General features: G+C 35.0%; 2 protein-coding genes and 1 long non-coding RNA gene across 8 annotated transcripts; 2 read left to right on the top strand and 1 right to left on the bottom strand.

The window, feature by feature from the left end:
* Nucleotides 1-1190: 1190 nt before the first annotated feature.
* LOC110879784 lies at nucleotides 1191-4718 on the top strand. 6 transcript variants are annotated; one of them, XR_004868062.1, is made up of 6 exons: nucleotides 1191-1514; nucleotides 1591-2758; nucleotides 2847-2943; nucleotides 3619-3728; nucleotides 3823-3960; nucleotides 4055-4718. It is a non-coding gene; the product is annotated as an uncharacterized LOC110879784 (long non-coding RNA). The 6 variants fall into 6 exon arrangements; XR_004868060.1 differs by having other exon boundaries at nucleotides 1191-1796; nucleotides 1876-2758; XR_004868061.1 differs by having other exon boundaries at nucleotides 1203-2758; nucleotides 4055-4104; nucleotides 4255-4718.
* Nucleotides 4719-9322: 4604 nt separating this feature from the next.
* Nucleotides 9323-11667, top strand: LOC110879786 (ribosomal RNA small subunit methyltransferase G). Its single transcript, XM_022128313.2, has 7 exons — nucleotides 9323-9598; nucleotides 9704-9896; nucleotides 9992-10101; nucleotides 10336-10414; nucleotides 10524-10591; nucleotides 10914-10980; nucleotides 11383-11667. Exons 1-7 carry the CDS (start codon nucleotides 9374-9376, stop codon nucleotides 11493-11495), a joined length of 855 nt encoding a protein of 284 aa, XP_021984005.1. The 5' UTR covers nucleotides 9323-9373; the 3' UTR covers nucleotides 11496-11667.
* Nucleotides 11668-13557: 1890 nt separating this feature from the next.
* Nucleotides 13558-14979, bottom strand: LOC110879787 (protein JINGUBANG). Its single transcript, XM_022128314.2, has one exon. It carries the CDS (start codon nucleotides 14896-14898, stop codon nucleotides 13765-13767), a length of 1134 nt encoding a protein of 377 aa, XP_021984006.1. The 5' UTR covers nucleotides 14899-14979; the 3' UTR covers nucleotides 13558-13764.
* Nucleotides 14980-23812: the final 8833 nt, after the last annotated feature.

Genomic DNA, 23812 nt, shown 5'->3' with positions numbered 1-23812 from the left:
CCCACCCATTTTGCCACTCCTAATTTTATCGGACCGGCTTCGCGTTAGTATGGCTTTATCAGCTCCAGACTGTTTAGTTCTTTGTGCCATATTGTTCGAACTTTTGGTGGAATACTCGGTTGACCTTGTAGGCACATTCTACAATATCTTTATAAGGGTCTAATTGGGCTCGGTTACTTCCATTGGAGTTGTATACTGTATTCAATTAGGATGTTTTTGGTTCCATTGTCAATAGCCAACACCTTGTTGGGTTGCCGCTTTGACTTTATCTTGTAATTGTTTGTAGTTGAGGAATGAGGAATGAAAGTTTGTGTTGGATGTTAAAAAAAGATAGCATATGCAAAATCCGATTACGAAAGTGGCGGTAGCACAAGAGCACCTGCCACAAATTAGGGGTGTTCAAAAAATATGGATCCGAAACCGTATCCGAAATATCTGAAATTTCGGATATCCAAAAACCGGATATAATCCAAATTTTCGGATTCGGAAAATCTGTTTATCCGAAAACTAATATTTTTTAAAAAATATATAAAGTATATGAGCACTATATTTAATATGAATTACAATAAAAAATAATAAATAATCGGATTTGGATGTGGATTTATAATTGTGTTTTGTTTTCAATGTTGAAAATTTAGAAAATCGAATATAGGTTTAGTTTTAATTTGTAGACGATACAATTTTTTTTTATTTTTTTTATAAATTCGGATATCCGAAACCGGATAATCCGATTTTGAACACCCCTATCTTGGCCCTCGTACAACCAACATTATTCATCTTGGCTACTAGGAGGTCACAATTTTGTTTTTGGTCGCCTAGATGGAGACTATCTTTCATAAGATCACAACACCTAAACAAGTGATATCATATGAGGAGGTAGGACGTTATTCACTAATTCTTATGTGAACGAACGATATGGATTTCTCTAGAGTTCGTATTGTTAGTTAAAAAAACATCCAAATGCTTACCTTTTCTTTGCTCATGCCCCGAACATCACAATACTTTTGGTCTATGATTATTGGGTTGTCGATTATATCAAATTATAAAGTTCTCAAAAATAAAATGTCGAATGTTTCCTCGTCCAACTTGCCAAGTTTTTATTCGAGCTCCATTTGTTGTTCCTTTAAATGACGAATCCCTTATGTGAATGTTTTCTACAAGCACCATTTCTCCACCCTTCCCTAAGCTCCCTATGCTGTTACCAAATTATATATTCTTATATTCCCCTTAAAGTCAAAGGGAACATCATCTAATTTGAGCCATTGGATCTGGCTGAAACTTAATCCTGACCGTCATAATTCAATAAAAGTTTCTAGAAGGAGAAGTTATATGGTAGTTTTCTTTCACCAAAACTGTCTGGTCAAAGCTAGATTTTAGTACATCTTCCCTCCCACGTTTTCCAACTTCAATCCCTTTAAAACTTTTTCTCGAATTTGTTTTTCCATTTGCATTTGCATCGCGTCTACAATTGGATGTGTTTGTTCAGACCATTGTCGATAACGAAGATAAAGTTTGTAAGAAGCCATAAATGTTCTTCTTTTAACCTTTTTTTTTTCTCGGATTCAAAGAAAAATTGGTTTAAATCAATAGGTTTGTTTGTGTGATTTTGATGCAATTAACCTAAAAGAAGTTTTGGTTGTGAATCAAATCAAGCAACGAAGGACAACCAAGTATGTTGGTGGGATAGATTATCATTAAGAAAGGGAAACCAATTGTCACCATCGCCGGCTTCTACCAAAACAGTTCCAGATGAACAAGGTCACGATTTCCATCGCATCAACCAGTACGGATCGACTGTAAGTTAATCGAGATTCAAAGTACCAACCCCAACTCTCAATTCTTATTAAATCTCTAGAAGTAGAATCGGTTTTGCAGGTCTGTTTTAACGATTTGAAGGTTCCTGTTGATGGTGGTTTCTTATAATTAGCATCAACATCTTGATGTCAGATTTGTATTGGTGATATGCTGATAATTAGCTTCATAATTTCATTGGGATTTTTGCCTATTACCTTTTTATCTTATGTTGTAGATATTGTTTTTTACATAAAGATATAACCATCTAGAGTCTACATATATCAAAATTGCTGGTAACTCAATGTTTACACCTTATATTTAGCTTTGCATGAAATATTGAATAGTGATGGAATCAAATTTGTGGGGTATGATTGCATGCTTTTTGGTTGTTAGATACTTATATTTTGTTTTAGTGTGTACGTAAACAGAACTAGTACGGCTGCCAATGAACTAGTGGATCACAGGGTATTATTATCAAAAATAAAGATCAATTTATGAACTACATGATGTACTTCTGTTAGGTCAAGAATTTTGATCCTTGCTCTGATGATTGTGCATCCACCTATCTGAGTAGAGCAAAATTGCAAGCAGCTATTTATGCCCAAAAAACCTCATCGTTACATTGTTGGTACTCATTTTCTTTAAATTTGCATGGTAATACTATAAACACAAATGTTCACATGTTTGTTAGAAGTCAACCTAGCAACTATACCCCCAAAAGACCAAGCAATTCCTAATGGTAAGTAATTATTCGCAAATAAAATATGTATTTTTTTTTGTTTTCTTTCTATTTTTAACCTTAAAGTTTTCATTTTTTACCTAATATCTTATCTAAATTGTCATGGAATCTTCAAGATTTATCTCTAAATGAAATTGCGTGTTAGAAAAATCTTATCTTTTTGCTGAACATGCTTATAATATGGTGTTAAACAGAAAACACACTTTGGGTGATGAAGGTTGTAAGGTATCCTCTTAATTTCTGTATTACATAATCATTTACAAATTACCAGTGTTGTTCCCACTAAATTTGCGTGTTTGTTTATGCTTCACAGTTTCGTAGCTTTGATACCTCTGGAGGTGTTTGGCCACGCTAACTGTTGCAACCACTTTTACATGGGTAAATGGACAGTTGGGTAACGGGTCAAACAGGTAATTTTCAATGTTTATTATATTATTCAAGTGGAGATTGGGAAATGGACGGAACGGCTCAAGTGGGTAATTTTCAATGTGTGTTATATTGGTCAAGTAAAGAGGGGAAAATTGGGTGGGGTAGCGGGTCAAATGGGCGAGGACCCCTTTGACTTTAAGGGGAACATTAGTACAAAGAAATACATCAATATGAAGAAGCGTTAATTGCAGTTATAGTTGAAGATTTTTTTTTAAAATGTTAGAATTTGTGACATTTTACTGCACAAGAAACTCAAGATTTGTAATCTTTTAATGGGCCGGTTCCAGTTTCACTGGAACTTCCGTCTTTTGTAATAAATAACTAATAACTAATGTGTCAAATATGATTAAGAAAAACTATATTTTTGTGAATAATGATTTTAATATTTTGAAGGTTGCCTGATTTCTTACGTGTGGTTATACTCTTTAACAACGGTATGAAAGTTTTAAACAGGGATATAAGAAAATACTTTAATTTTGTCATTCTTCACTTATTATTCAACTTTTTATTATGACATTTCATGCCAATACTTTTAGTTTGATGTAAGCCTTTGCTTTCATTAATAGTCTGGAAACCTTGTAAGCCTTTTGTTTGGTAAAGTATCATGGTTACTACTCCTTTAATAATGATTTAAGAGTGCTTTGATTTAAAAATAGGTTGGTGGTCATCACACTCAGGTAGACACTGCAGCCAAAGTCAAGGGGCCTAAAGATGAAGTTCAAATATATACTTGAATGGACGCCAAAAAACGTGAGCTAATGATTCGGTATGCCAAACGGTCCAAATTGGGACAATTTTTTATTTATATTTTGTGGTGATGAGTGTAGTACTTATTTTATCCCTTGGAATGTCGGGTATAGGGATAAAGATTTGGCTCTTATTGAAGAACATACGAAGGCTTTTAAAGCCGAAGGAGGGGATGTAAGCATTTGGTGACCAAAATGAAGAAGAAGATTAAGCGGCCAAGTGATAGTTAATAGTACCAAGCCAAACCAGAGGTAGAAAGAGCGTTTGGATAAATAATTATTATGTCATATATGATAATCGAATTTAATTTATTTATGTAATAATCTCATTTTTTATTGTCTACAGTGATTTAGGAGGTCTAACAAAGAAAACTCACTTTGGGCGTCTATGGACGGGTTCCTTTCTAGCTAGCGTTTTAAGTTTTACCCGTTAGAGATAGAATATAACCTGAAACAACCCATTCGTATATAAATGGTTAAAGTTTCCACCTTTTAACACCGAATTATTTATAATATTTCTAACGTTTCTGTGGTGTTTTAATGCAGACCATGAATTTCAGGAACTTGCAGCTTCTTTCTGGTCTGCTTCAGGTAAACGAGTAACCGAATACTTGAGCATCGCAACACGTGTTAGAAGTTCTCTTAGGATTGCAGAAAGGCCAAGGTTTGTATCTGCATTTCGCTGATCCAATTGTGGGAATATGAGCCCCAATGTGCTTGGGGCATTCTGCACCGATACTGGACTACCCTGTGACTTTAATCATAGTACTTGTGATGGGAAGAATGAGTTGTGTTATGTTCGAGGACCAAGGTTCATATTCTTGATTTCTATACATTCTATATAGGTGGTAAGATCATTGGGTTAGGTCTAAACGGTTCAACTTTTGACGGTTGTCTCTGATCGTCTTTACAAGTGCTTTTGTCGGTTGTCTCTGATTGTCTTTACAAGTGCTTTGCTATGTGTTTAGGCATATTATACATCAATATATGATAGCGAAACATCCCACATATTTTGGTTGGTTTAGATAAATAATGTTTTGTTTATAATACTAACAATAACATACTTATGTCATTATACCATTGATATGCCCGTCCAACGGACGGGTATAGAACTAGTTTTAGATATGAAAACTATGTTTTTACAATAATAATTATTGTAAAGCTATACCTTTAGCTATTTTTTATTAGTAGCATACAGTCCATAACAAGATTAACTTAAATACAAGTAAATGAGTCAAAGTTATCACCTTATACCATGGCCCGATCCACATTCTATGTTAGATACATCAACGTTAGAGGAATAATCTCTTATTGAAATGCGGCCGGCGCCTACCAAATTGTTCAACATGCACTTTTATCATATCAAAACTTTATAATATGGTGATAACACTATAATACTTATTTTTATAACAATTTTAACAACCGTACGACAACATAACTGTCAAACTACAAGAAACACCGATGTTGAATACTTGCATTAATAGAAAATTTGGTTAACTAGAGGGTGAAGCGACTCCATCTAGTTTATAAAAAAATAATATCTTGATATTCATAACAAATTTAATAGTCAAAGAGGGTAGCAAACTTGTCTTAGTTATTGAGTTGGTGATTTTGATGGCATGAGAAGAGTGGATATGAATGTCATCAGTGTTGGGGGCTATCTTGAGGAGATTGAATTATCACATTATCAACATCAAACCCTTTAGAATCCATTACTAGTACATGAGTTTGTGGACTATTTACTATGTAAATGCTGCTTAATGTGCCCTCATTGCATGATAAAAACTTCAACACTTGCACTAGTTTTACTTGCTAAATATTTTACCATGTAATTAAAATCAAGTTCAAGACTCTTTGATTTAAGGTTTGACTTGTAATTAGAGGTGTTCATAAAATGTTAAAACTATGGAAGTTCAAAAATATCCGTATCCGAAAATTTGATCTGATATCCGAGTCCGAAACAATCCGAAAATTTAAATTTATTTTTTATTGAATACCCGAAAATATTCGAAATATTCGAAAAATATCTGAAATACCCGAAAAATATCCGAAAATATTCGAAAATTAATATTCGGATATCCAAAACTATCCGAAATTATCCGTTTACGAATATTAAAAAATAATAAATTATTAAAAAAATAATTAAAAATTTGGATATTCGGATATCCGATTCACTATCCAATCGGATATTCGGTATATTGGATATGGATTCGGATAGTGAAACCAGGTATCCTAAAATTTCGAATATCCGAAATTTGGATATCTGATTTTTCAGATATCCGGTTTTGAACACCCCTACCGCAAATGGTAGTGCATATCAAGTAAATTGCTTAGAAAACATAATAAAATTCTTAAAAGGCTCACAAAAAAACTAGAAACCTATAAAACAAAAGTCCAAGAGGTGCACTATCAACTATTTCAAGGTAGGATTCATCATGAATTTGATTATGAGCTTGAAAGTTGTTCTTTATGGGTGAACCCGAATCACCAAACCTATATCCATTAACCAAACCGTTTACGGTGAATCGTGTTCGGGTTTGCTATACATCGGGGTCAAGTCATTCGGGTATGACACTTTCCCGAGTCGAGTGGCATCGGTTATCAGATTTCAAATAAATTAAACACCCTTACTACTTATTACAAATTAGAATGACCGTGTTCGATCAATAGTCAAATGTAAAGAAAAACTATAACAAAAAGGAAGGTGATATGTAACAATCCTCTATGCCTTTTGACTATTGATTTAATAAAAAAATCTTAAAAAAAATTGTTACTCGTGGTAGTAATATATATACATGAATAAAATTTTGTTTTAGTTCCTAAGTCTTTGTTCAAATTGTAAACCTAAGCGCCTATCAGATTCTCCGGCCAGCTTCACTGATCACCACACGTTCCACACAAAGGTAAGGTCGTTTTTTGTGCAAGTCCTCTCTTGAACCAATCATTATGAACCACACATAAATCATGAGTATATAGGGATTCCGACAAGATCCAAGGCTTCCAGCAACTATGAGTAACTATGGGGACGTTTATTAGAAACTATAAAATTTTGAATCTGTAATTATCTGTGGTAGGCCAAGGTGTCTATTACTATTGGGGTGTTGACTTGTGTTCCAAATGTTGTGGTATTACTTTGAGCGTTTTAGACTTTGGAGTCGGTCTTAATTGTGTGGTGCGTGTGATGTTCCATGCTATACATGGGAGTTGAGTAGGTCATGGGTAATAGGATAAATGGTCTAGTTTCGAGTTGAGTTGGTCGTACGTCTCGGTATGGGTGATTACTAGATCAAGGTGATTTGCGAAACGTTGGGAGTTTTGGGTAATTGAAATGTATCGCAAGAACTTTGTAATAAATGCTTGAGGTTGATTTACCTGTTCAAATATAACTGTTAGAACTCATATAGGCGTAGTTAATTTTTGCATGTATGTTAGTTTGATTGCAGGTACGTGGGTGTAGTACATTGGATTCTTGGCTAGTAGATGGAGCTACTTGTGATATGTGGGCTTGGCATTCGTACCGTTTTCTATCTTGAACTAAAATAAGATGTCTGTCGAGTTTTACTCTAGCTTAAAATGTTTTTAATTAAGTTTTTATGTTGCGTATTTTAAAACATGATTAGCTCTTTAAGCTATTACATGTGATGATATCCAACTGTAAGGTGGTGGATTTGGGGCCTTGCAAATCTAGTCATTTCGCACATACCCTTTAAATACCATATAACTAACAGTTATAAAAGGTTTCTCAAGGTTTCTTCATTGTAATTTTAATCTCTCTTCGCTAACATCTTTCCATCTCCATTGCAAACCTAAGTGCTTGTAAGATACTCCGACCAGATTCATTGGTCACCACACGTTCTACACAAAGGTAAGGTTGTTTTATGTGCAAGTCCTCTCTTAGTTGACCGCCAAATAACTTAATAGTGGGGAGGGCAAAAAGGTAATTTAACCAAAATATGAAACATGTCAAACTTTTTAATCCTCAAGCTTCGTTCATAAGCTACAATCCACTCCTTTTCTTCCCCAAACCCTCTTACTGTCAATATCTATATGATGCATATCTAATAGCGTAACTATAACTGTTGTTATTGGTTAGTTTGGTCTGGTTATTTTTGGGTTTTAGTCGTTGATGATCAGTGTTAGTTACAACAATTTAACTGGGTTACTTGGGTATGTCAAGTTTTGGGTCTGTGGGATTAGTGATCAGGGATAACTCATGTTTTGAATATGTATGAATGTTCTATGACTTTTGAAGGCTTTATCAATGACGATGAATGAATGATTTGAATGTTTATATGGTATGCTACATATGAACATGTATTTGATTGAACAAAACCAATGCATTTAACTGTAATGGGGTTTTGATGTTAAAATATGTTTGACTTTAGTTGTATGTCTTTTGATGTTCAAACACGAGGACCAAACATGCTTGACTAACATAGAGGTCAACTAAGGTTAAGTATTTTTACCAAATGCATTAAGGTGTTTGGAAACTGAGTAAACAAATGCTACAACAAATGTTACAAATGTGTTCTTATTAAGTCAAACCTATTTGAAGTAAGTATTGTTAGTAACTGTAGTAAACAAAGGTCAAACATAACTTTCTAGTTCAGTTCAATAAGTCAAATCCATTTGATGTTAGAAAAGTCAAATCCGTTTCAAGTTCAAAAAGTCAAACATGTTTAAAATCTTGTTAAATGTGTCATTACAGGCTATTGTTGTTGTTGTTAATACGTTCATATTGCAGGTTAACTAGCGTTAATCGGTGCTTAGTTGGTAGATTAGGAATTCTTTTGAATATGGAAGGAATATATGATTTATACGTTCAGGGACTGAAACTGTAAGTAAAGTTATGGGGGTAATTTTGTCTTTTTACTGAATTACAAACGATCACTTAGTGAGAGGGACTTGATTGCGAGCATTCGACAACCACAGGGACTGAAGTGTTCGTTCTTTTCAAAGGGCTGAACTTGTGAATAGGTGTAAATCCTATGGACTGAAATTGTACTTTACTCCATAATTTACATTGTATATTATTTAAACCTTGCAATATACGAGTTTTAAATACATAATTTTTTTACTAAGCATATATAGTATTATATTATTTAATTCGTATAATACACGAGATTCTAATCTAGTTTTAAATAAATGGTGTAAAGTAGAAGTAATATTTGCAATCAATGTATTTTTTTTAACTTTCATTTCACCACCCACATTTAATTCTTTATTTATTTTTTCTCTAATACTTTGCATCCGTTAACTTAAAAAAAATTGAATAAGCAATTGTGTATAATTTTTTGACATTCCGATATAAATCTTGTTGAAAAAGTAGTTGTATTCAAAGTAGAATATTTTTTTGTATTATAAAGCATACTAATGCCGATACCGTACCGGTGCCGTGACGAACTGAACTAATTCCTACCGAACAACAATTCAACATTGGTTCCGGTATCGATATTATCGGACCACGTTTTTATGGTTTTCAGTTGATATAAAACACGTGTCGATAACCTATTGGACTTATCTCTTTTGATTGTTATAGCATGTACCCCTATCGTAGTGTAAATACCGAACCAATATTGACCAAATGTTGACCACAACTGTGTTATTAAAAGCATGCCTCAAAATAGATGACAACCGGTAAACAGGGTCCGCTTACGGTGCCAAAATGCTGCTGTATCGCACCCGAATCTTCAATTTACCCGTTTCATTCTCATTGGGGACTTTCATCAAACACCTTGAGCGCGCCACAAATCTCAAACCAACGGTCATAACCAGAAGATCCACAACCACAAAATGTTCAATCGTCAATGCCTCCCACTTCGAAACCCTAAATCCTCTACAACAGCAACAAGTCCACCTCTACGTTGACGCTCTTCTCGATTGGAACCAGGTGATTTTATTATTTACACTCAATTTATGTATAATTTATCCTCAATTTATGCATAGTGTAGAACTGTTGTAGAAGGTTGACTGATTTCGGGGTTATGACATGTAGAAAATGAATCTCACTGCGGTTAGAGATGCAAATGATGTTATGGATAGGCACATTGAGGACTCACTTGCGATTATACCTCCGATTCGAAGCTCTTATGTATCGAATTGTGAATCTACCGTTGAAAAACTTAATTTGGTAGATGTTGGAAGTGGTGCTGGACTTCCTGGATTGATATTGGCCATTGCTTGTCCTGGTAAAGCTGATCTTTTAACCTTAATCTTGTTGTTTGTGGGTGATATTTGTTAATTCATTATCTGGTACATTGATTTTATTGGATTGGTTGTCTAGATTGGAAACTGACGCTTTTAGAGTCGTTAAATAAGCGGTGTGTGTTTCTGGAGCATGTGATTGGCTTGATGGGATTATCTAATGTTAAGGTTATCAGAGGAAGAGCTGAGGTATGCTTTTGTGGAAACTGATCAAGCATTCGTGTTATCTTTATCAGTCACTTAATTTATGGAATTGTTGGTTTAGTATAAAGAAATTGTACTGTCTTTAAAGAATTTCTACTTCAGTCTTATGTTTGGTTAGATTATATGCATGCTTGGTTTAACACAAATATATGTCGAGTTTCTCATGGTTTCCTTTCTCCGCAAAAAATGCATAATATTCTAAATGTTGTTTTAGGGCAGGACGTGGGACAAAATTTAGAATTTAGAGAAGTATATGATGTTGCAGTAGCGAGAGCTGTTGCAGAAATGAGGATATTAGGTACATACAATTTCATAGACAATTAGACAGTCTACAAATGTTTCATATGGTGTCCGATGATCTAGTTTTTGTGTCTTTGTTTAAACTCCTTTTTGTTCTTGTAAACCAGCTGAGTACTGTCTTCCCCTTGTTCGTGTTGGTGGCTTGTTTGTTGCAGCGAAAGGTCATTCTCCGGAGGTACATGTCCTTTATTTATTAACTTATATGTTATTATATTTGTTTTCCCTGAAGTACATGCTTATTATAATTTCAAATTATTTGAGCAGTTAATATATACGTTCCTCTGCCTGTATATATTATTTACCATAACACTTCAGTCTTCAGCAAAGGATTGCTTTTTTTTGCTTCCTGGCAGATGATGAAAACCTCCACAATATCTATTTTATGTTATGATAAAGAAGTATATGATCGTTTTTTTAATTCTAAAAGTGTTTCCAGTTTTGTTATCTTGTAAGTTTTAAATAGTTTTTTTAGTATTCTTATTGGTTAATAATGGCAGGAAGAAGTAAGAAGAGCCGATAAAGCAATTCGAGTCATGGGGGCTTCCTTGTTACAAACATGCTATGGTATTCACATCTCGATTCCAATCCAGATTTTGTATTCTTATCTCGGTGTATGCAACATTAAACTGAAAAACTTGTGTTTTTTTACATTTGTCACATAGGGTGTTGATGAGCTAAATAAAGTATAACCCTTTGTGAAGTTTATATTCAATCTAGTAAATCTGGTTCTTGGTGACTTAAATAATTTACAAAGTCCCATTATAGTTAAAGATGCATTACCATTTAAAGCTAAAAGGTCTCATTATATAAAAAGCTTCAATCCTTTTTCTGTAATATTAGTTGGTAAGCTATTCATAAGTAGTTCAAAATTGACAAACTTCAATTGCAAGGCCCCATTCTAAATTTGTTATGCATAAATGTAATTTGGTAGTATGTAACAACCATTCATCTACTGTTTTTTTCCAGTAAATTCACACAGCCCGTATGGACAGAGAACGGCGATTGTCTGTTTGAAAAATGGTCCGACCCCCAAGAAATATCCTCGTGATCCAGGTACACCCGCAAAGTCACCACTGTAGATAACCCAAATGTTATCCTGCTTGCTCCTCTTTTATTGATTAATTTTTAGATCATATTGGTAAATGTTTTTTGTTATATTAATTCCACCATTGTAATGGAGATGTTTTAGAACAATTATTGTAAACCATATATGTTAAACATGATAAAGTGCATGGAAAACTAAACAACAAACGACTTGTAGTATGATTTCATACAATAAGGAAGTCTTTTAACCAAGGTTTAAAGTACGGAATTGTGCCTCGAGGCGTTTCCCCTTTGCCTCATGAGGCGTACGCCTCAAGTAGAACCGAGGCAGCGGGTGAGGATCAAATAGGAAGTTTATTTTGGCTAGGAAGGATAGGAAGCAATAGGGTTATGACATGTGGCAAAATTTAAACTAAAGAGGAAGGGTATTTTAGTCAATTTCATCCAATCTTCTCCCTTCTCTCTGTAACTTCAAAACCCACCATTTTTAAAACCCACCATCTTCAACCTTTTCTTCACTTTCTATCTCAATAATCACTACATTATAGTGTGATTTTCGTCACCAATCAATGATTCAAACACCCAATCAACGTGTTCTTCAACTTTTTTGAAGAAACCCAGTTTAATTTCATACAATATCTCATTTTTTTCCCGTGGTTTTGACGCGAATCACTCGATTCGTTCGATTCGATCGCTGATAAGTGTTTCTAACATTCAAATTTCGACAATCGTTGAAGAAATTTGAAGAAATCGGTTTCGATCTATGTAAGAAATTTTTTAATTGCATTTTTACGATCTGGGTTTTTGAATTGAGTCATTGCGTTTTACAAGGTAATGAAAAAACACCGTTTTTTTGTATTTTCAGTTTATTGGGTTTTAGAAACAACACATTTTATTGTGTTTTTAGTACATTGCGTTTTAGGTAAAACACATTTTATGTGTTTTTAGTCCATTGCATTTTAGAAAAAAACACTTTGTTTTGTGTTTTTGTCTATTGCATTTTAGGAAAACACATTTTTATGTGTTTTTTGGTCCAATGCGTTTCAGAAAAACACATTTTGAAGTGCTTTTAGTCTATTGCGTTTTATGTAAAACACATTTTTATGTGTTTTTAGTCCATTGCGTTTTAGAAAGAACACTTTCTTTTGTGTTTTTAGGTCATTGCGTTTTAGAAAAAAAGACATTTTTATGTGTTTTTTGGTCCATTGCGTTTTAGAAGAACACATTTTGAAGTGTTTTTAGTTCATTGCGTTTTAGGTAAAACACATTTTTGTGTGTTTTCAGTCCATTGCGTTTTAGAAATGACACTTTCTTTTGTGTTTTTAGGCTATTGCGTTTTAGAAAAAAGACATTTTTATGTGTTTTTTTTGATCCATTGCGTTTTAGAAAAACACATTTTGAAGTGTTTTTAGTACATTGCGTTTTAGGTAAAACATATTTTTATGTGTTTTCAGTCCATTGCGTTTTAGAAAGAACACTTTCTTTTGTGTTTTTAGGCCATTGCGTTTTAGAAATAAGGCATTTATTTGTGTTTTCTGGCCATTGCGTTTTAGAAATAAGACATTTCTTTGTGTTTTTGGTCCATTGCGTTTTAGAAAAGAGTCATTTTTTATGCTTTTTGCGTTTTAGAAATAAGACATTTCTTTGTGTTTTTGTGTTTTTACGCAACTGGGTTTTCGATTTTTTTTTCGAAAATATAGCAATAGTATACTCGTTTTAAAGATAAAAAACGCTCGTTTTTTTGGTGCAATTTTTATAAAAAAAAAATTCGTATGAAGTTATTAACGTTTAAAAAATGGGGGGGGGGATTGGAGGAGCGAGAAACTATTGCCCTGGATTGACTAGAATGCCCTTACACAAACCCACGCGCCTCCTTTTTTTTTTCTTGAATTTCACTCATTTAATCTTAGCCCTTGATTAAATCAATTGATGGTCAAGATTACTTCCTAGCCTTTCTAGCAAAAGAAACTTACTATTATATCCTGACCCCCGACGCAGCACTAAAAATAAATATAAAAATTATATATCTTATAAAAAATAAAATACTAACTAATTTCATCATCTGATAAATCAAAAAACATTAAAAACACACATAAAAAAAGACAAGAAATGTTTGAAATTGACACAAAAAGTCTAAGAACATAAAAAAACATCAAAACCCCCCCTGAGGCACAACTTTTCTTATTGCTTTAGCCCTATGAGACGCACGTACAAAATAACCCCCTGAGGCGCCGCCTCAGACTCATTTTTTGGGCTCCTAGCCTCGAGGCTTACGCCTCAGCCGTTTTTTAAACTATGCCTTTATCATAGAGGGATCAAAATCTGCCAAACTTTTATGTCAGAATCCAGACCACCACTGTAGATAATGTAAGAAGCTGATGTATCAGATAAACTGAGGTGATCCGTTTCTGAAGTCAAGCACTTAACCGGACCACTGTGGCCCTCCAAAACCGCCAAACAAAAGTAGCATTTCTCAACTCCTCTCCAAATTCTTATGGTTTCATCAGCAGAACCACTACACAGCAGATCGGATACAACACTTAAACACAATATGGACTTAACATGCCCCTTAAGCGTACACACGACCACCATGCCATCATCGTCACTCTTCTCCCAAACCGTAATCAACCTATCACTCGCACCAGAGTACAAAACATTCTCATTGGTGCTTAGTGCCAATGCGTTAATCCCAGATCTGTGTTTCTTTAATGTAGCAATCAAATTGTGTTTCTCACCTTTTGGTGATTTTAATTTCCTCCAAATCTTTATTTTTTTGTCAGTTGATCCAGTATAAACATCACCATGGCTTGATAATGCTACTGCGTTTATTGCATCATCATGCGCATTAGCTACTGACTCTAGGCATTTGAAGTCAGTTGTACGCCAAATCTTTAGTGTTCTATCCCACGAAACTGAGTAAAGGACCAAACCGTCCCTGGACACGGCTAGTGCTGATACAGTATCGTTATGATGGACCCATGTGGATTTCTTGTGTCGCCTAACTTGTACATGATTCTTCGGAGTTAGAATCGTTAGGGCCCGATCACTAAACGTTGGGAGTGTGGCCAACTGTGTTAGCTTCTTTTGCTGTGCGTCATTTTCATCAACTTTCCAAACGCGGATCCTGTGGTCTTGATGGGCACTATATATTTTGTCAGCGGAAACCACTAAAGACTTTACTGCACCCTTTCCTGTGATTATCATGCTGTTATTCAGATTTTCGTGATCAAATTCATACCTTAAATTATCACGCTTCAACATCTGTATTTCTTTGTCGGAAGAACCTGTGTATAGCAACTTCCCACCAATGCTAAGAGACGAGATGTACGAGTTCTTGTGTTTGATGGTTAAGATGCAGTTGTGTGTAATCGGTAGGTGGTAATAAGAAAATTGAGATTGTGATTCATCTTGTGAGTTCAAAATTTGAAGATGTGGCATCTTTTAGTGTGAAGTGAAAGGTAGTTTGATGCCTGAGGACTTTATAAGAGATTATAAAGATGAAGTATTTATTTGGCAAAAAGTGTATCTAGAGTCTAAGTTATTTAATTGAAAAAGATCAACCCGACTTTGCAACATATGTGACATCAGTGGGCCAGTATGGACTTTAAGATTAGTGGAAGGATTATCCACTTAAATTTATCCCTTTAAGTTTCTGTTTACGGTTGATCCTATCATAGATGGCCAATCTGATCTTTTCTTTTGTAAAAGAGAAGGTTTTGTCATTTGTGTGTCTTTGATCTTTTAGCTTTCTCAACAATTAAATACAATTCTTTTGCTATTTTTTGAAGTTACCATACGGGTACTATTTGTCGTTTTGGCTATGGTTTACGTTAGAGGTGGCAATTCTAGTGCGTCAAACACATAACAAAATAGCTTGAAAAGAAATGAGCCAAACGTGTCTAATTCATAAAATCAGCTTTTTATTGAAATAATATAGTTTTTGCAACCATTTATGATGCTAATTATTTGCAGCAAGTTTGATTTTCTTGGAATAAAAGTGTTCGAGATCAACCCAATCCAAATTCCAACCAGACCAGTACCAAAATAACCCGTTTGACCCGAACCCCTTTTAACCGGTTACCCGATCCACCCACGCCTGCCGTTTTAAGTTTTCAAATTGTTCCATGCACAGTTTTGTGGAGGAGCTTTGTACTGTTGTTTGCACTTAAAGCAACATTAATTATTTTTTTATTCTCCAATTAATCAAGTTATAAGGAAGTCTGTAACGACAACAACGGTACATGAAGTACTGATGGGAACCCTGTCGTACATGCTTTGTTGAGTTTATTCATTGCATTCAACTTAAAACTATCTAGTTTACACTATGGGAACTTTATCTTTATGCCAACCCTATAAAAGTGCAAAAAAAGAAATCTGGTTTGTATACTTTATACCTAACTCTCTTATTATATCCCTTTGCTTATTCTATGTTGGAGTTGGACCAATGTTATGTGTACATCTATCTTCTAATGTTTCCAAAGTGCCACCAAAGAATCACTAAAATAAGCCAAAAAATATGATTACTTTTGAATTGTGGGCAGCACTATAAGTATTCAGTAATCATATTTATACTGTTATCATATGATCACATATTCACATGTGCATGCATTTGTAGTCTTCTTTTTGTTCATGTTTTGGGGAAGTACTTGGGGTATTATTTGCCGGCCTATCTAACATACGTGCGCATATTATTTGCTTGGTGGTTCCTTTTCCATAAATTAACATTATTTAGCACCATCCAATCTGACCCGACCCGTTTCCAACCGACCCTACTTTGAGCTGTTATCCAACCATGAATGCAACTGTGTTTTCAAACTAAATTTTTAGTTTACAATATTGGGGACCTTGCCTTTATGCCAACCCTATACAGCAATTAAGATTTAAGAATTTAAAACTGATATTTTCCGGATTAAAAGCATCCCCACAGACTAAAACTTTGGTGTTTATATCTAAGGGGTTGTTGGTTTACCTCTTAACGGGACTTTTAATTGTTCAAGCCTTTTACTGGTTCAGCACTTAATGATTCAAACCGTTTGGTTCACGAGTTGATGTCTGAATGGTTCAGACATTTGCCTCTGAATGGTTAAGCATCATACCGAATCTGAATGGTTAAGACCTTTAATCTGAATTAGTCAGTAATTTGCCTCTAAATGGTTAAGCATTCTACTGGATCTTAATGGTTCAGACCTCTTATTAGTTTAACACTGTTCAGATCTCTTACTGGTTCAACACTTAACCATTCAGAAGTTGTCAAACAGCACCTAACTACGTTATGATAACCTATCACCTTTTACCTGATTCATGTAGTGCTTGTACAGATATGATCTTGTAATGTGCCACTAAGGAAAAACTCTAATATACCAAATAATATAATACCAAATCTTTTCTATTATGTCAGTATTCAGCAGCCATTTACCTATGATGGTACTCATAGATTGATCAGCATCCATCAAGTAGATATCACTTCACCACTTGAAAGTTCTGGAATCGATGCACTAGACGTGGTTAAACGTTGTTAAAGATGCAAACATAATCTACGCCAACAATGTACGTGCGAAATCCATATATTGTTGATGTGTTATGCTCAAAGTTCTAAATATAACGTTTTTGTATTAAATTGGGCAACTCTTCATTACACGTTCAATTCCTTACAAAAGCTCGAAATGTGACAACTACTTCCTATGCGCATGAGCTAGCCTATTCATAGGCACATGACACCCTAGCATAGGACTCCTACGCGTAGTTGACTCATACGCTACGCAGGTGGTTTCCCTTGGGTAACAGTACTAAATATGGTTTCGGTTTCAATAATCAAATCGATATTGTACTAGACCTAATTGATATCGACTGAAGAACATCGGTACTCGCGGTAGATGTATTCATTTTTACGGTTTCCAGATTCGATAACTTCATTTATTATTGATTTTGAGTTTTCTCTCGCGTTTTGTGCCAATAGTGTACATGTATCATCATAATTCATAAGTCATAACAGACTGAACTGCTGTAACACTCAAACTTTGCTAAAACGAAGGTGTTACTTATCAGAAATTATAAAATGGCAGGGAGTAATACCTATTTCATTACCATAAATCCAAAGACATTGATCACAATTAGTGCTACAAGCTAATGATGAGACTCAAACAGTCATCTATGAAGATTTCGCTAGAAGTTATATTTAACAAAATGTTATATAATAACTAGAACCTATTAGCAATGTATAGAGAAGAATGAGAGAATGGGAGAATGTTTTCTTATTGATGTAAAGTATGAAATACAAAGCCTCTATTTATAGACTCAACATTAACATAAGAGTAAATACAATGAGGAGGGAGAATGTTTTCTTATTGATGTAAAGTATGAAATACAAAGCCTCTATTTATAACTCAACATTAACATAAGAGTATATACAATGAGGAGTTAAGGATGCGGAAAGTCACTATAAATGATATATTCATAACACTTCCCCTTGACTATCCACATGATGAAATAGTACAATATTCTTGTAATACGCTTGGTGATATTGCCTTATCAAAAACCATGCTAGGAAAACTCAGTGGGATAAAACCATAACTAAGGGAAAAAGTGTGCAACGTGTATTTTCTCCCCCTGATACTTCTGGATCGGATTTGTTGCATCGTTAAAACCTTGCTAAGAAAACATGATAGCAGAAAACTTAGTGAAGGAAAAAGAATGCAACGTGTATATTACTCCCCCTCATTTTAATATGTATCTTTTGACTGACAATGTAGTTAATGAATTGTTGCTTGACCTCCTGATATGCAATTCTCGAAACTAAGCAATGATGTATGATCTTCATGTTAGACTTCTGCTTCTTCCTCTCATATATACATACCACAAGATTAACGACTGTGTTGTGTTACATTCCCTGCATGAACAAGGCTAACCAAACTTGTTTTGATCGGTTAGTAAAATAATTTAACATACCTTAGATGTATCGATGTAGTTGTTTTAACCGATTCCAACATCTCTACATATGTTATATCACGTCAATAAATTCAAATAAAGATTTATAATCATGCATGGATAACAAGAAATATTAATGCACCAATTGCAATTAACTATGGTACTTCTTGACCATACTTTTCAATTTATTTAATTAGAGATGAGAAGGTTTCTTTTCTATATCATGTAATGAACAAACTTGAACGTACTTTACCTTGACCATACTTTTCAATTTATTTAATTAGAGATGAGAAGGTTTCTTTTCTATATCATGTAATGAACAAACTTGAACGTACTTTAAGGTTGAGCTTTGTCCATAGTAAAATGTTGCAACATCTTCCGAATGTACTTTGATGGATTGATAAAAATATCATCACACATGTACTCGAACTGTAGGTCGAGCAATAATTACATTGTGTCAAGGTCTTTCAAAAAAAAAATTATCTCTCTAAAAGCTCGACAGTTTCTCTCAATGATGTGTACATCATCACTGTAAACTGTGATTATAGCAAACTTTTAGAAGTGAAGTTTTGATAAAGAAATGGCTAATTTAATCAAACTTATATCCCTATTTATCACAATATCTCATGAGTTATAAAACACTCAACCCGACTATTTTAGCCCATACATATTTTGTTAACTTAACAAATAATGCTCTTATTAATGCTTCTAGCATCATCAATCCACTATTGACTTTTTCCATATTGACCAATTATGCATGTACATTCACTCTTTAAGCGTTTTGGTGCATAAACTTTATCATTTAAGCAAATCAAAATCAATTAGAACATCGATAACATCAAATTCACTTCCGATGCATATTATGCCATTCTTATACACTAAGATATCATAATCCCCAAGTTCTATTTATCCCTTGCGTATGATTTGGTGCATAGAATTACATCCTACGATGTCTCAAATTACTCTAAGCACTCAACTGCTTTAGGAAACTCATCAGGAGTTCCAATCATAGTCAACATATTAAATAAGCAAACTTTAATATGTATATAATAATAGTGTTCTCGAAAATTTACTTTACATGATTTTGATAATATAAATTCATCATGGAGCTTCATGTAAATTTCAGTATGTAACACCCCAAAAACGGGTTTGGTAATCAAACCGCGTTAATATTAATGTACGGGTAAAATACCGTTAGTGGTAATAGTTAACCCGATAAATATTAGGATTTAAATAAATAAATCTAATGTTAAATAAAAGGTGAACGAATGCTTTCGAGAAAATAAAGTTTACAAGAGGCCCGAGTTAACGGGACTTAAAATAAAACGGGTTATAACCTCCCCGAACCCACTAAGTTAACTAGGAATGTTTAACCTAGTTAATAAGAGGAAATGTTGTTGGAACTAAGTAGGTTGTGGCCTACTTAATAACTAACCAAATATGAGGGACCAAAGTGGGATAACTTGAAAGTAAAAGTGGCTGTAAATTATATTTTCTGAATGAATAAAACGATTACAAAGGGTCCCTTTATATATGGACTAACCCTAGCACTAAATATGGAAACTGTAATCTATACATAATCACAATATAATCACAAATATATGGAAATCATAATCTCATGCATAAATCTCGGCTAATACTCCCCGCAGTTTGAGCGGTCCTTGGGCAAACGGTCAAACTGGATCGAAATGATTGAAAAAGCTGTCGAGATAATCCTTTGGTAAATATATCCGCGTACTGATACGGAGCAGGGACATGAGAGACCCGGACATGTCCTAGGCGGACCTTCTCGCGGACAAAATGGATATCGATTTCTATATGCTTCGTACGCTGATGTTGTACAGGATTATCAGATAAGTATACCGCGGATACATTATCACAAAACACTACCGAAGCCTGTAGGAGGGGGACTTGCAGCTCAAGCAATAAATTGCGTAAGCAAGTGACCTCAGCAACGACATTCGCAACACCTCGGTATTCAGCCTCCGCACTTGAACGCGAAACAGTAGGCTGGCGCTTAGAGGACCAAGAAAGCAAATTATTCCCCAGAAATACACAATAACCACTTGTAGATCGACGAGAATCCGGGCACCCGCCCCAGTCAGCGTCGGAGTAGGCAACCAAGGAATGCGTATTGGATCTTGTCATGCGGATGCCATAGTCCAACGTCCCCTGAATGTACCGAAGTATGCGCTTCATGAAAGCATAATGAGGATCGTGGCTTGTGCATAAATAAACAAACTTGTTGTACCGCATAAGATATGTCCGGACGGGTGAAAGTGAGGTACTGAAGAGCTCCTGCAAGGCTGCGATAAAGAGTTGGATCATGAAACAGAGGGCCATCCGTGGCACTTAATTTAGAAGAGAGATCAACTGGAGTTGCACAAGGTTTACAAGATGTCATGTTGGCCCGAGCAATGATGTCTATGGCATATTGTGTCTGATCCAAAAATAGGCCATTTTCTTGACGAGTGACCCGAATGCCCAAGAAATGATGCAATGGACCCAGATCAGACATGGCAAACTCCCGTGAGAGTGTCTGAATGATGTCATGCAGCAACTTGTCAGAGGAAGCTGTGAGGACAATATCATCCACGTATAAGTTATCAACAAAACAGTATCAAAACGGGTTTTGTGGATTTACTAGCCACAATCCGGCATTTAATTGATCCCACACCCGACCAAGCGGTAATAATTTACCGTATCCCAAGCCCCTATAAGGGAAAATAAGTTAAAAGTATTTACCTGAGCTAATACTTGATTCACAGCAAAATAACTCAGTCGTATCCAATCTAACTAAATGCAGGTAGCTTTTACCAGGTGGCTCTAGTCTGGAATGATGGTAATATATAACCAATTTAGAATGTTAACGGTCTTATTTAAGTCGTAGACTTAGACCGACTAGCTTAAAGTATCTAAAACGGTACGATACGCTAGATTAAGCGATGACCGGAATAGAATGTTATTTAGACCCAACAAGTATGTAGACTTGTATAATATGGGTAAACTAAGTACATTCTGGATTTTGAAGTTAAAACGATAAGGTTAAATCCGTTTCGGCAAACTTATGTAAACTAGTTATGTAAGTCTAACCGTACGCGTATAAGCGATAACGAGTAACCGGATGAGTCATGAACAAGTTCCATATGCCAATATACTTTAAACAAGTTATAATATCAGTGGGATATCAACTTGTATGCCCGTTTAGGTTTTAAAATAAAACTATGCCTCGTAAGGGCGTTTTGGTCATTTTACGACGTATAAAAGGAACTTGAGTACAATCTGATGTTACGATCATAAACATTCTTTGAAAACACTTTATTTATGATATAATATCAGTATGATATCAAACATATGTGTGTTTTATAGTTTAAAACCAAACTATGCCCCATTGGGGCATTTTGGTAATTTCACACATAGTTTTGAAGGCTAATTTGGGAATCTGAGTTTATAACATATACCTACTGTAAAAATATTTAAAATGATTTATAAAATCAGTAGGTAACAAGTCTTGGTTGGTAGTTATGGTTTAAAACCATACTATGTTCGTTGTGAACAATGGCTTGACCGTTTACGGTCTAACTAAAAGTCAAAGCGTTTATCGTAAACGCTTGACTTTTCGGCTTTTTAAGCCAAATAAAAGAACTAGTTACGAAAGGATCACTTACAAGTGGTACTAGGGACTGAAGAACACTAAAAGGAAGTCCCCAATTGCTCAGGGTCCTCCAAGATTGAGAGAAGAAGGAAGAATGAATGAAAGGTGCAAGTGTTCAACTGAAATTTAAGGTCCTTTTATAGTTTTTGAGAAATGCTAGGATCTTGACAAGTGTTTAGGGGATTGCTTAGGATGTTAACAAGTGTCTAACCAGGTTTTTAAACCATTAACAACGCATGGATTGCTCAAATGGTTTAGATTATATGTGTGGAGAACATGGAAATAATTCATAATAAATAAATACTTTCTAACTTTCAAAAGTGACATAAATTGCACATAACTGTTCTAGTTTCATGTATATTTTTACTGTAAGATGTGAAAGTGTTAGTGGCCAATCTTCGGCACACCCGGGAGTTTGACTGAGCATTATGGAGCTCCCGGTTCATTCAAAAGGCCTCTCAAAGGTGCAGTTTCATGCATTGACGCTTTTAGTCCTTTTAACGCACAAAGTTTTGCGTAATATTCTTTAATGCTATCAAAGCCTTGCATAGCCCATATTAGGCATTCCTGAGAGTATTATCGAACATCACGACGCTTTGGGTTCGTTAAAAGGTCATTCATAGGTATAATTAAGCATATTGACACTTTTAATCCTTGTATCTTGCAAACTTGCGCGTATCATTACTTATTGGCATAAAAGCCTTAAATGGCCAATATTAGGCATTCCCGAGAGTATGATCGAACATCATGAAGCTCTCGGTTTGTTAAAGGTCACTCATAGGTAAGAATTAACATCTTGACGCTTTTAACCCTCCGTCGCGCAAACTTTCAAATACTTACGCAAACGGCTCCTCTCGACCAACAAGTGGCTCATTTGCGAATACGAATACCTTGAAAGGTCATTCAGAGGCTTAGTTTAAGCATGTTGACACTTTCAGTCCTTCCACATTCAAAGTTTTTGTTTTTCGCAAAAATTAGTCCATAATAGTCAACGTTTGACTTTATTAGGGTTTAGTACACGTGTCAACACATCATTGGACATGATTTTACGAGGTGTTACATCCTCACCCCCTTAAAAGAAATCTCAACCTCGATATTTGCTCAAAATATGGAAGTACTTTCTGTCGTGTAATGGACTTAGCTCCACAGCATATTCGGGTCCTTGTATGGGCATCCCAGTAGACCTTATAATAGGTACATGTTTCCGTTGGAGTTTCTTAACCTTGTCGATCCTTGATCGATTCCGGTTTCTCAACAAACCATAAGTTTTCATTAATCTGCACATCATTATGTGATGACGTTATCGACTTTATCGGCTAGACATATCCTTAAATCACAAGTGTGGAACACATTGTGAATTCCGCCAAGCTCCTTAGGTAAGTTTTAGTTTATAGGCTACTGATCTTGACGTATTTGATTCCTCGAATGGTCCTATATATCTAGAGCTTAACTTTCCCATTACATCAAAATGCAGCACACCTTTCCAGGGTGGTACTTTCGGTTGAATCATGTTCCTTATTGAGAACTTAAGAGGTTTGCGACTCTCGTCAGTATTGATTTTCTGCCGATTACTGGCATCTTTCAGATGATTACGGATTCGTATAATATTATCTGTTGTCTCCAGGATAATTTCAGGCCCTGATAATTGAGCTTTCCCAACTTCTGCCCAACAAACGAGCGTTTGACACTCTCTCCCATACGAGGTCTCCAAAAGAGAAGCCTTGATGCTTATATAATAACTATAAGTTTTAGGAGAACTTAATTAGGGTGAGA

The sequence above is a fragment of the Helianthus annuus genome, chromosome 9, assembly GCF_002127325.2.
Source record: "Helianthus annuus cultivar XRQ/B chromosome 9, HanXRQr2.0-SUNRISE, whole genome shotgun sequence".
In the NCBI taxonomy this organism is placed as follows: domain Eukaryota; kingdom Viridiplantae; phylum Streptophyta; class Magnoliopsida; order Asterales; family Asteraceae; genus Helianthus; species Helianthus annuus.
Note: the sequence above shows the minus strand (reverse complement) of the source record. Positions and strands in the feature narration are given on the sequence as shown.